General features: G+C 37.8%; 1 protein-coding gene across 2 annotated transcripts in view; it reads left to right on the top strand.

Annotated features, from left to right (window-relative positions):
* The window catches only part of SH3RF3 (SH3 domain containing ring finger 3), a 566,022-nt gene extending 554,429 nt beyond the window's left edge, over window positions 1-11,593 (top strand). For both annotated transcript variants that reach the window (XM_031958770.1, XM_031958769.1), the window contains one exon: window positions 7,849-11,593. In XM_031958770.1, the coding sequence (XP_031814630.1) occupies window positions 7,849-8,017 (169 nt within the window). In that variant the 3' untranslated portion in view covers window positions 8,018-11,593. The remainder of the gene's footprint in view (window positions 1-7,848) is intronic.
* Window positions 11,594-12,017: the final 424 nt, after the last annotated feature.

Genomic DNA, 12,017 nt, shown 5'->3' with positions numbered 1-12,017 from the left:
ATCGTAGCCTTTTCGCCATCCAAAGAAAGAGGGCCTGATGCATGTGAAAGTTTTGATGTGACCCTATAAGAAAAAAAAAATCTAATGGAGATAAATGAAGTGACTGAAGTGGTTGAGCAAGAGGACTTCCTCTGACCAATCCATTGGTCAGAGGAAGTATCATGCAGAAAATTAAATTTAAAATAAAAAATTATCATTTAAATTTCACAAAACTGAATATAAAAGAAATAGAAATAATTACAATTTTAAATGATATTTTTGTAAGCTTGGAGTACTTATCCTTCTGAAATTATTAAAGCTTAACACAGCACTAAGACTTTTGAGAAACCATATAGTAAATCTCCTGATCTAATACAAAATCGATTTCAAAATACTGTCATGTGGAAACAATTATGTACACACCTGGTAGGGGAGAGAGGACAGGGAAGCAAAGCTATTCCCAAAGAAGAAACGCAGAAAATCATTGACTAGAGTCAGTACAAAGGAAACCCTTGTTTTGTCCTATTTGCTGCTTTAAACACAGTTTAATCTTCTCAGATTAGTTCCCTGGCTAAAAAATAAAGGTCAGGTGAAGAGTTTAAGACAGATTCTTTCAGGACCAGTCTTCATGCACAGCTTGCTGTGGGGTCCTTTGCTCTCTATCCCCTGAGTGTTTATAGGTTTTTCGGTAAAAGGAAGGAATACAGAGTTGTGAACTTTGGTTATCTGTGTTTGACAGACCCACATTTGTTGTTCCTCTACATTCCAGCATTTGTCTGATACCTTCCACATGCTGATTGCAGTGTATGTTATTGTTAGCAATTATGCAAATAAGTGCAAAGCACCTGTCCAGATTACTGAGTCATATTTAAGTGGAAAGCCATTCATGGATGACCCTCTTCCAAGACAGCCCAAGATGCTGTTTTCTGGCAAGTAACAGTAGAGACATGACCTAGTTTGAAGCATTGAAGAGTAGATTTTTTGGCCCAGCAAGGATGTAGCTTTAGCCAGGATAACAGGATAATAGAAGGAACGTTAGAAATCATCCAGTTCAATTCCCTCATTGTCATGTCATCATATAGAAAATGTCATATAGATAATATTTTCATGAAGCATTGAATCCCAAGACTTAGGAGATCTATTCCTCTGCTTGGAGATGGTCCAAGAGATCTTTACCTTTGGCCCTAGGGCTTTTACTGTGTCCTTGTTTTCTGAATGGGGCTGCTGAGTACTGTGTTAGATAGAGTGCTGGGCCTGGGGTCTCAAAGATCAGAATTCAGATCTGGCCTCAGAAAATTTCTGTGTAATCTTGGTCAAGTCACTTAACCTCAGTTAATTTTTTACCTCAGTTTCCTCTGAAGATTTTCCAAATCTTCACAATCATTGATCCCCTAACTTAAGGCACTGAGCCTTTGACCTTGCAATCTATACCCTCTTGCAGCTTCAACATTATATTTTTCTTCTTAGTCTCCCTCAACCAGGAGAGTGCTAATAAATGTTTAATTACCAACTCTATCAGCCCCCCAAAAAAATTTATAACATTTTTTCAGTTATTAATATTATCTCCATTATTTTGTATTTCTAGACAATCAACAAAACAATCAATCGCTGATTTGTAGGGTTTGCTTATCACTCACACTGAACATTTAACCCTTGGTTCTCCAGAGGAACTGGCTCCAGCATGTTCCTGTTCTCAGGCCATGTATCCAGTGAAGCACTAAATCTTGTCATTTATACCGCCCTCCCTCACATCTGTCCCCTTCCCATTACTTTACACATCACTATCTCATTTCAAGGTCCTCATTACCTCTCACCTGGACTGTGCAATGGGCTCCTAATTGAGCTACCTGCCACTCATATCATGTGACACATAGCTGCCAAAGTGATTTTTCTTAAACAAAGCCATTTGGTTATTAAGTAAACGTCAATGGCTAAAGTATGACTTTTAAAGTTTTTCACACCCTGGTCCCCAGCTACTTTTCCTCATTATACATTAATCTTTCTCCTGTGCTCTGCACTCAAACTGGTCTTTCTGTGTCTTTCCGATTCCTGGAACGAGCCCCTTCTCACTCCTGTTTCATAGCATTTCTTACTTTCTTCAAGACTCAACATAAGCACCATTTTCTACATAAAACTTTTCTTGGCCCTTCTCCCTCCATCACTAGTTCTTTTTCCCTAAATTTCCTCATATTAATTTTTATTTATTCATTCTTTTTATACATATAGCCTCATCCATTGATTTCTCCATTACAAAGTTAGCTTCTTAGATGAGGGTCCTTTTCCCATTTGTTTATGTATCCTTAGCACTTAGGACCTGGCACATTGTCAACATCAATAAAGATTTGTAGATTGATCTTCTGTATCCCATGAGTCATCTTGGTTCCTAAGGGTCAGATATCTACTGAACTCCAACCTTTCCACTTTCTATCCATTTACACTATCTTGGTAGCCAGTTCCAGGATCTATTTCCTATCTCATCTTTTTTTTCCAACACACTATAGACCACAATCAATCAATATTATTGATTGATTATTGATCAACTTATTAAGTTCCTACTGTGTGCTAAGCACTAGAGATACAAAAAAAAAGGCAAAAGATCTTTAACCTCAAGAAACAAACAAATCCAATGGAAGAGAGAATGTACAAAAAAAAAATACACAAAAAAAAGCTATATACAACAAAGCTTCTTAAACTGTGGGTTGTCTGTCTTATAGCTGAATGTGGAGGTCATGAAAAATTTGATAACAGTAAAGATTTCTGAATACAATGACCAAAAAATTAATTGAAAATCAAATATGCAATGAGTCTGAAGTGCTTCTGATAGCACTTGCCTGTATTGCATCATGCAATTTCTCCTTGGTTTTGGACATACAAGTTGTACACTTTGCACTGTACATGCACAAATGCGGCCAGAAACACCTCAGCTCAGATTCCAGATAAGTTCACATGAAAATTTCTCAGGCAAAAAGAAGTCACGAATGGAAAATAGATTAAGAAGCCCTGATACATAGAATAGATAGGAAATAACAGAAAAAGCACTAGAATTAAGAGGAGTTAGGAAAGGCTTCCTATAGAAAGTGGAATTTTAGTTAGGATTTAAAGAAAACCAGGGAAATCAGCAGTGCACCACATAAGAGGGTGTTTTCTAGGATTTGTTTACAAATGAGAAGACAATGTACAAATTCAAAAATGATATGACAGATTACACATTAAAAGTGAACATAAGATAAATGTGTGTGTGAATATATAAGTACATAGATATCTCTATCTAGATTTAGATACACATTCTCAAGTTTTATAAGTAAGCAAGTTTTTCAGGCCTTCTTTGGTTTGAGTCTTTGAAGTTTAAAACATCTTGCTTTTCAGGGTCACTCGGACCAATTGGAAAGATCTTTTGCCTAAAACTATCCTCAAGCCTCTGTGAGGGTTTCTTCCCTCTACCTTCCTTCCCCTAGTGCATTAATCTGGTTGACTGCAAGGCATATTTTCACAATTCCACATATATTACTCATAAAAGGCAACCTGGGATAAGGGGATCTAGCATTGGGTGCGCATTTCAGTGAGCATTTATTAAGTTCTTGCTAAGTACCAGGAAGGCAGCAAGGTGGTACAATGAATCTGGCCTGGAATCTGGAAGATCACTCACACAGCCTCAGACACTTACTAGCTGTGTGACCCTGGGCAAGTCACTTAATCCTTTTTGCCTCATCTGTCAAATGAGCTGGAGAAGGGAATGGCAAACTAATATTTCTGCCAAGAAAACCTCAAATGGAACCATGAAGAGTCAGGACTGAAACAACTAAACAACAGCAAGAGCATGATAGTTGCATAGAGTGTATCAAAGGGAGTAAATTGTCAGAATACCAGAGAGGTAGGAAGAAGCTAGATTATGAAGATTTTAAAAATGCTAATAGAGAAATTTATATTTTGTCCTGGAGGTAATAGGAACCAAATAGAGCTCATTGACCAAGAAAATGACATAGTCTACTACACTTAGCAGTAGGGTAGAAGACGAATCAAGTGACAAGAGCCTTAAGGCAGGGAAAACAGAAGACTGTTGAAAAGTGAGGGGTGATAAGAGCTTGAACATCAAATCAGAAATACCTGGAGTCTAGAACTGCCTCAGTTTCCCTGTCTATATATTGAGGATAATAATAGCACCTCCCTCACAGTATTGTTGTGTAGAACAAATGAAATAATATGTCAGAGATTATTATTATAATTATCATCATTACTATAATTTTTGCTGTCAAAACACCAATCATGGGCAACCAATAATTCATCCAGCAGAGGCCATAAAGTGTCTATTAAATAATTCCTTTCCTTATGTACTCTCTCTTTTTTTAGTTACTGTATTTTATTTATTTAATATTTTCTCCAGTTACATTCAAAACTATTTTATTTACATTTGTTTTTAATATTTTTGAATTCTATGTTCTCTCCCTTAACCCCACCCACAATTAAGAAACCACATGTGAAGTTATACAAAAAATTTCCATTAACAGTCAAGTTGTGAAAGAAAACATAGATCTCCCACTCTAATAAAAACAAAAACCCTCAAGAAAAATTGTTTAAAAAATAAAGTAATAGAAAATGCTTTGATCTATATTCAGACTTGATAAATTCCTTCTCTGGGTATGGATAGGATTTTTCATCATAAGTTCTTCATAGATGTGGATGACTGTACAAAGTCATTTATAGCTGATCATCCCAGAACATTGCTATTACTTTGTATATAGTATATTTCACTTTGTTCATGGAAAACTTTCCAGATTTGTTTTTTTTTTTCATGAGAGCATCCTGCTTAATTATTTTCCAGAGAACAATAATATTCCATCAACTTGCTTCAAAATTTTTTTACAATTACTATTGCTAATTGTATTTCCCCCCATTTATTTTCTCTTTCTCCTTTCACTTTGTCCCTCCTCAAAAGTGTTTTGCTATTGCTTACTCCCTCCCCCAATATGTTCTCTCTTTTATCACCCCTCCTTCCCATAACCCATTCCCCTCCTTTTTCTTGCAGGCTAAGATAGATTTCTATCCCCCTATTGAGTATATTATTTCCTATTTGAGCCAATTCTGGTGAGAGTAAGGTTCACTCACTTACCCTCTCCTCCCTCTCTTTCCCTCCACTGTAAAAGCTTTTTCTTGCCTCTTTTTTATGGCAAATAATTTGTACAATTCCACTTCTCCCTTTCCCATTATCCCAGTACATTTCTCTCTCACTCCTTAATTTTGTCATAAATAAAGATATTATCCCTTCATATTCTTATATGTACTTCTTCTAACTGCTATAATAATGAATTTGATTTACAAGTATCATTCTCCCATATAGGAATGTAAACAGATAAACTTAAGTCCCTTATGATATCACTTTCCTGATTACCTCTTTATGCTTCTCCAGAGTCCTATATTTGAAAATAAAATCTTCCAGTCATCTCTGGTCTTTTCATCAAGAATGCTTAAAAATCCTCTGTTTCATTGAATGACCACTTTTTCCTCTGAAGGATTATACTGTTTTGCTGGGTAGGTGATTCTTGGTTGCAATCCAAGCTTTATTGCTCTCCGGAATATCATATTCCAAGCCCTCCAGTCCTTTAATGTAGAAGATGCTAAATCTTCTGTCATCCTGTCTATGGATCCACTATACTTGAATTGTTTTTTTTCTGGATGCTATTTTCTCCTTGACTTGAGAGTTCCTGAATTTGGCTATAACATTCTGGGAGTTTTTATTTTGGGATCTCTTTCAGGAGGTGATCAATGGATTCTTTCATTTCTATTTTACCCTCTGGATCTAGAATGTCAGGACAGTTTTCCATGATAATTTCTTGAAAGATTATGTCTGGACTGTTTTTTTGATCATGACTTTCAGGTAGACCAATAATTTTTAAATTCTCTCTCCTGGAACTATTTTTCTAGGTCAGTTGTTTTTCCAATGAGATATTTCACATTTTTTCCTTATTTTTTTCTTTTTACTTTTGATTTTGCTTTATTGTATCTTGATTTCTCATAAAGTCATCAGCTTTTATTTGCTCAATTCTATTTTTTAAGGAATTGTTTTTCTCAGTGAGCTTTTGTACTTCCTTTCCCAATTGGACAAATTTTCTTTTTAAGCCATTTTTCTTCTCATTAATTTTTTTGTATTTCACTTTGCTCCTCTCTCAATTCTTTCCCTAATTTTTCCTCTATCTCTCTTACTTGATTTTCAAAATCCTTTTTGAGCTCTTCCATGGCCCGAGCCCAATTCTTTTTTTTTTTTTTTTTTTTGAGACTTTGGATATAGGAGCCTTGAATTTATCTTCTGAGTGTGTGTTTTGATCCTCCTTGGCACCACAATAACTTTCAATGGTTAGAAACTTTTTTCTGGTTTTCTGCTCATTCGCCTAACCTATTATTTGGTTTTAAACTCTTTGTTAGAGTTCTGTTCCAGGGTAGAGGGTGATCTGTCCCAAGTGCCAGAGGTTTTATACAGCTGTTTTCAGAAATCCTTTTAGGAATCTGACCACAAGCCCTCTTTTCTGCCCTAGAACTGTTAAGTGTCCCCACCCCACTGTAGCTGTAAGATCTAGTATGCTGGCTGGGGTTGAGGCTCCACTGATGGAGCTGCACTGGTCCCCACCCCATTGCCATAGACTCTCTCCACTGACCTTCAGAGACCTCCCTGGTGTCCCCAGGCTGAAAGGTCCAGAAGCCTCCAGGACTGCTGCTGATTCACAGGTCCTGCCTTGCTGACACTGAGGCCTGAGCTGTAGCTGAGGCTGGCCTGTGTGGGGATTACACTTTGGGGCTGTGTGCTGGAGTCCCACTCTGGCTCTACAGACTTTTTTATGCATGACTTTTACCTTGTAGGATCAATCTTATAGACAAATATAGTAGCTAAAAATAGCTTAAAAAATCTAATTTCAGAGATACAAGAAAGGGTTCAAATACATGAAAGTATTTTCCTCTAAGAATTATAAGAGAACCCAAGAAATTATCTAGTCCAGCCAAATTATGAATCCAATCTGTAGCATCTTTGAAAAATAATCTTTTGATCACTGCTTGAAACATCCGCTGAAGGTCCATTTTTGAATAGTTTTGCCTTCATATAATGTGCATCCACTGAGCTTGGTAGGGCAAAAAAAAAAAATCTCTCATCCACATGACAACCATTCAAATATTTGGGAATAATGAAATATTCTCTTCTCCAGACTAATCATCCTTAGATGCATGGTGTCAGGTCTTCTCACCCACCATCCTAGATGCTTTTCAGCTTATCAATGAACCTCTTAAAATGTGCTTTCTGGATTGGATAGACAGTAATACTTCAAATGGGGTCAGATAAAGATAGAGTACAGAAGGACTTATGTGTCTAGCACTGGATTTCTACTACAAATTGAATTGGCTTTTTTCTTAATTGTCACAATGGGCAGCTAGATGGTGTAGTAGATAGAGCAAAAGCCTTGAAATCAGGAGGACCTAAGTTCAAATCTAGTCTCAGACACTTCACACTTCTAGCTGTGTGACCCTGGGCAAGTTACTTAACCCCAAATGTCTCAGCAAAAAAAAAAAATAGTCACAAGATCATAGATTTAGATTTATCACTTCATAGGAACTTTAGAGATCATCTAATCCAACTCTCATTTTACATATGATGAAATTGAAACCAAGGGAGGTAAAATTTTTCCCCCCAAAGTCAAACGGATAATAAGAAGCAAAGCTAGATTTTATATATGAGATGTCTACTGTGAAATCCATTACCCCTTCCATTTTAATCATGGTGCTTCCCCCCCCCCCCTTTCTTAATAGTACTGAGCCTGTGAGAACCATGCTGGTGTTCTGTTTGTATCTCTGTACCCAGATCACCCATTCTGATGTTTTATTTTTAAGGTACCGAGTTGTGGTCTCCTACCCTCCACAGAGCGAGGCTGAGATTGAGCTGAAAGAAGGCGACATTGTGTTCGTGCACAAGAAGAGAGAGGATGGCTGGTACAAAGGGACATTACAGAGGAATGGGAGGACGGGCCTCTTCCCTGGAAGCTTTGTTGAAAGTTTCTGATGAGGACTGGCTGGCTTTCTCCCCCTAGCATCCACCACCATTCTCCAAACCAAAAGACCTTCCAGAGGAAATTTCCATAGCACAAGAAAAGCAAACAAAGGGACTTCACTGTTCTCCAAATCACCATCCCTTCCAAAGACACTCCCAGGCCTTTCTGCTCTGAAGGCCTAGGGCTGCCGCTGTGTCTCTATAACCAGGGGATGCCTTGGACCAGGCAGTGGGCAAGAACCCAGGGCTAGACACTAACTGAGAGAACACAGCTTTGGATTGTGTGTCAACTTAAATGCCAACTCCCTTTGTGTAAATTATAGAAAGAAAATATCTTTTAAAAAGAAAATAAGAAGAAAGTTGATTTATTGCTGTAACTTATTTTGTTGGAGCTGTAGTGCTCTTGTTTCCTGCCTATGCAAGATGGATTTGAGGGTCCAGGAGAGCTGCTGGGAAGCATTGAAAACAAGCCACATTGGTTTGATGCTTCTTTGGGGAGGAAGTGACATAGGTAGAGAAGCATTTAGGGAGAATTCCCATTCAGGCATTGCCCTGGAAGATCCAGTGGGGAACCCAAATTGTTAATGTCACCCTTTCTATATACCTCAGTAATCTGCTGCCTAATCATTCAGCAAGGGTGCTCAGAGAAGGGGAGGTATTTTTCATCTGAAGAAGAGAAGGGGGGAGGATTGCAGAACTGCCCTGGGCAGGGCCTCCCCTAAACTAGAGATCCCCAGGTGGCTTTGGGTTGTTTTGGGGGGGAGGGGGGTGGGGAATCCTTTCTGTGTGTTTCCTCTCAGTAGTATATGCAGCAATTTTTGTTTTTACCCTCCAGTATCACCTTTTTTTCTTATGGCATACCTTTTTATGTAAAAGCTATTAGACTTTATATATTTCTAATAGGTCATACATTTCCTATTTTTTCATACATCTGGTGCTGCCTTTTGGTAAAACTATGAATGACTTGGTTTTGCTTAAAAGAGAATGTCAGTGGAGAGAGAGAGAGAGAAAATAAAGAGAGAAAGCGAGACATCAAACATGTAGACATTTTTATATTTACCATATGAACTTTGGAACATACCAACAAGTCCATGTCCTGGAGATCAAAACCTTGGCTGATGTTTCATGGAGCAAGTGAGAGAATCCATTTGGGTGGTAGGGGGAGACGACCTGAAAAAAGCCAATTTCCTTAAACCCTTACTGAAACCCCATGCTCTGTCTAGACAGTGACAATTATTCAAGAAATGGGAGCATTTCCAGCAGAAGGGAACCATTTTAACTGACTTTTACGTGGCCATAAAAAGAACACTGCAGGTCCACTCTGGCCCAAGATGGTGGAATTTTCCTCTCACTCAATCAGAGGGGAATGTCAATGGTTGTAATTAGCATTCTCAAAATGTGATTTCTTATGTCAAAAATGTACAGTTCTCAACCATTGTGCAGATTCACAGCTTGGTTAAGATTTCACTGGAGATGAACAATATCATTCTCTACCACACACTGCACACTTCCCTCTACCAGGGACTAAAAGGTGCAATAAATGCTAGCAAGTAGATTCAATTTTGTATCACAAAACAAACATGGAAAAGAAATCTAATAGTGTTACTCTGTAGGATTCTGGGATAGGGAGTAGAGGAAGGGATGGAAGAAAGGAAAGATAACAGGAAGCTTTGATTATACTGAAGTGGTTTTAAGAGAACAATATCTATGAAAAAATATTCATTTTTCTGTCCAGAAGACTGATTATAGATAAGCCATTTGAAACCACCTGAGTGGTCACATCTAGAAGGTGGTCTTGTTCTAAAGAGACTTGTTTTCCAAATGATGTTTTCATCTATAGAAGAATAAAAATTCGCATGTTCCCCATCCTTAAAAACAAACCCTCCAACTTAGGTTGAACTGCATAAATTTGTCCTTAGGAACGTAGGGTTTCCTTGGCTTTCATGGATGTGACAAACAAATTCCAGACAGTCAGCCTCCCGCCAGACATGGTGCCTTTGAAATACTGAGCTGTTATTTTCAGATCTCATATTTTTGGATGGTTCAGTGGCTATTTATTACTGTTGGGTGGTAACCAACACCAAAAGGATCCTGTTATTGTCAGGAGGAAAAGGACTTCTTTCCCTCTTTCCAGCTGATAGCAGACTTAAGAAATTTGTTCCTTTAAAAAAAAAAGTTGGGGAGGGGGCTGGTCTAAAAATAGAGAGCCCTGCCTGTGGAATTGATCAAAACCAGCACATCTCCATCAGGGATGATAAATTAGTTGATTAGCAAGCAAAACTGCCAAAAAGGCATTTGTGTGTATATAAAAATCATATCACTATACAAAATGTGTATTGATTGATAGAGACACCTAAATGATAAACACAGGCAACTCTCCTCTCTAGTGAAAGCTTGGATAATCAATACCTTCAGATAATTCAAAAACCTTACTTCTCAAATATTCTATGAGGAGAGCAGCTAAGAAGTAAATGAAGATTCTGGTGTGAATTTTATTTTCTCTCTGCCCCTACTCACGTGATGCTTTTAAAAAGCAGAAATATGGCCATGAGAAAAAAAGGAAACTTATATGACTGGCACAATGAATATTCAATTAGCCCATGAAATAAATAACAGTTAAGAGAGTTGGTTATTCCTAACACCATCAAATGTGTGTGGATACTTTATTGGGTGAAGAGGAAAGGGGAAGAATGACAATTGTTATCTTCATTTAAAAAGAAAAATGAAGAAAGAAGACTGATTCCTTGCAGACCTCTTTGTAGTCAGCCTCACCTCCAAGAGTCCCAGACTGCAAATTTTAGAAGGCTCTTAATCTCATAGGACCAAAGCCAGAACATATGGGGAAGGAGGAAATACACAACCAGCATCAGTGTTTTGCAATCAGTGTTTTGAGCACATTTGTGACAGTCTTAGTTAATGGAAACTTAAACCACAAAAAACAATAACAACAAAAAAAAAACAAAGTGTCACTTTTTTGGGGGGAGGGGAGGGTGGGGGTTACCTTGCCTTGAAGAATCTGTAACGGTATTGTCTTGGTGTTTGATATATTGAAACCATACACCTTATTTGCAGCCCCTGTTTCTGGTTTTATTGAATAGTTCATTTGTTATAATTGTTGAGTAATTTTTCATTGTTGTTGCTGTTGTTGGCCAAACTGATACCATTTGAGCAGCAGCACAGTCTGGAATGTATAAGCAACCAGCAAATGATAGAAGTGTAGTCCTGGGCTGCCAAGGACATCCTGCACCTCCAGCAGGGATGAGCTGCAGCCTGGCTCTAGACTAAAGTGAATGCAAGAAAGGAAGATATGCAAAGTAGAGAATGTGCATGTACTTCCTACCTTCAAAGCAAAAAGCATTCTTCTGGCAAACATCAGTATCATTTTATAAAATGCCAAGTTTGCTCTACTCAGAATGGTCTCAGCTAACTGATCCCCAACAGTTTCTTTGTACTTTGCACAGCTCAGAAAACGTTTTTTTGTTATACCCGAGTGTCAGCGTGTGATTTAAGAAACATTGACAGTGATGGTTACAAATGAACTATGATGACTGTGTTCTGAGTCTTTAAATAAAAATGAATATGGAAAAATCTTGAGTCAAGTAAACTTCTTTACTCCAAAGATAATAAGCCTTGAAGAAAATTTGGCATGCTTTGCTTTTTACTGACCAAATGAAATTATTTAACCTTCCTTGCCTCAATTTCTCAACCTGAAAAATGGAGGTTTGATCTCCATTTTTTTAACCTCCAATATTTAATAATACTTAAAATAATGTCCATAAAGAACTCGGGGAACTATAATGTGCCATGTTAAACAGAAGCAAATATTTCATCAAGAACATCTATTTAAGGGGGCAAAGGGATGGGGAGGAATGTTAGTCACTAGAGCAAATAGAGCATTGTTCTCCCAGAGAAGGAGGAACTCTGTGAAAGGTACTGTGGACTTGTTTTCATCCTTTTTTCACTTTAATGAAGAAAGGTTTCACCAGCTTTCCTGCCAACTCTAATTGGCCCC

The sequence above is a fragment of the Sarcophilus harrisii genome, chromosome 3 (genome assembly GCF_902635505.1).
Source record: "Sarcophilus harrisii chromosome 3, mSarHar1.11, whole genome shotgun sequence".
Taxonomy (NCBI): domain Eukaryota; kingdom Metazoa; phylum Chordata; class Mammalia; order Dasyuromorphia; family Dasyuridae; genus Sarcophilus; species Sarcophilus harrisii.
Note: the sequence above shows the minus strand (reverse complement) of the source record. Positions and strands in the feature narration are given on the sequence as shown.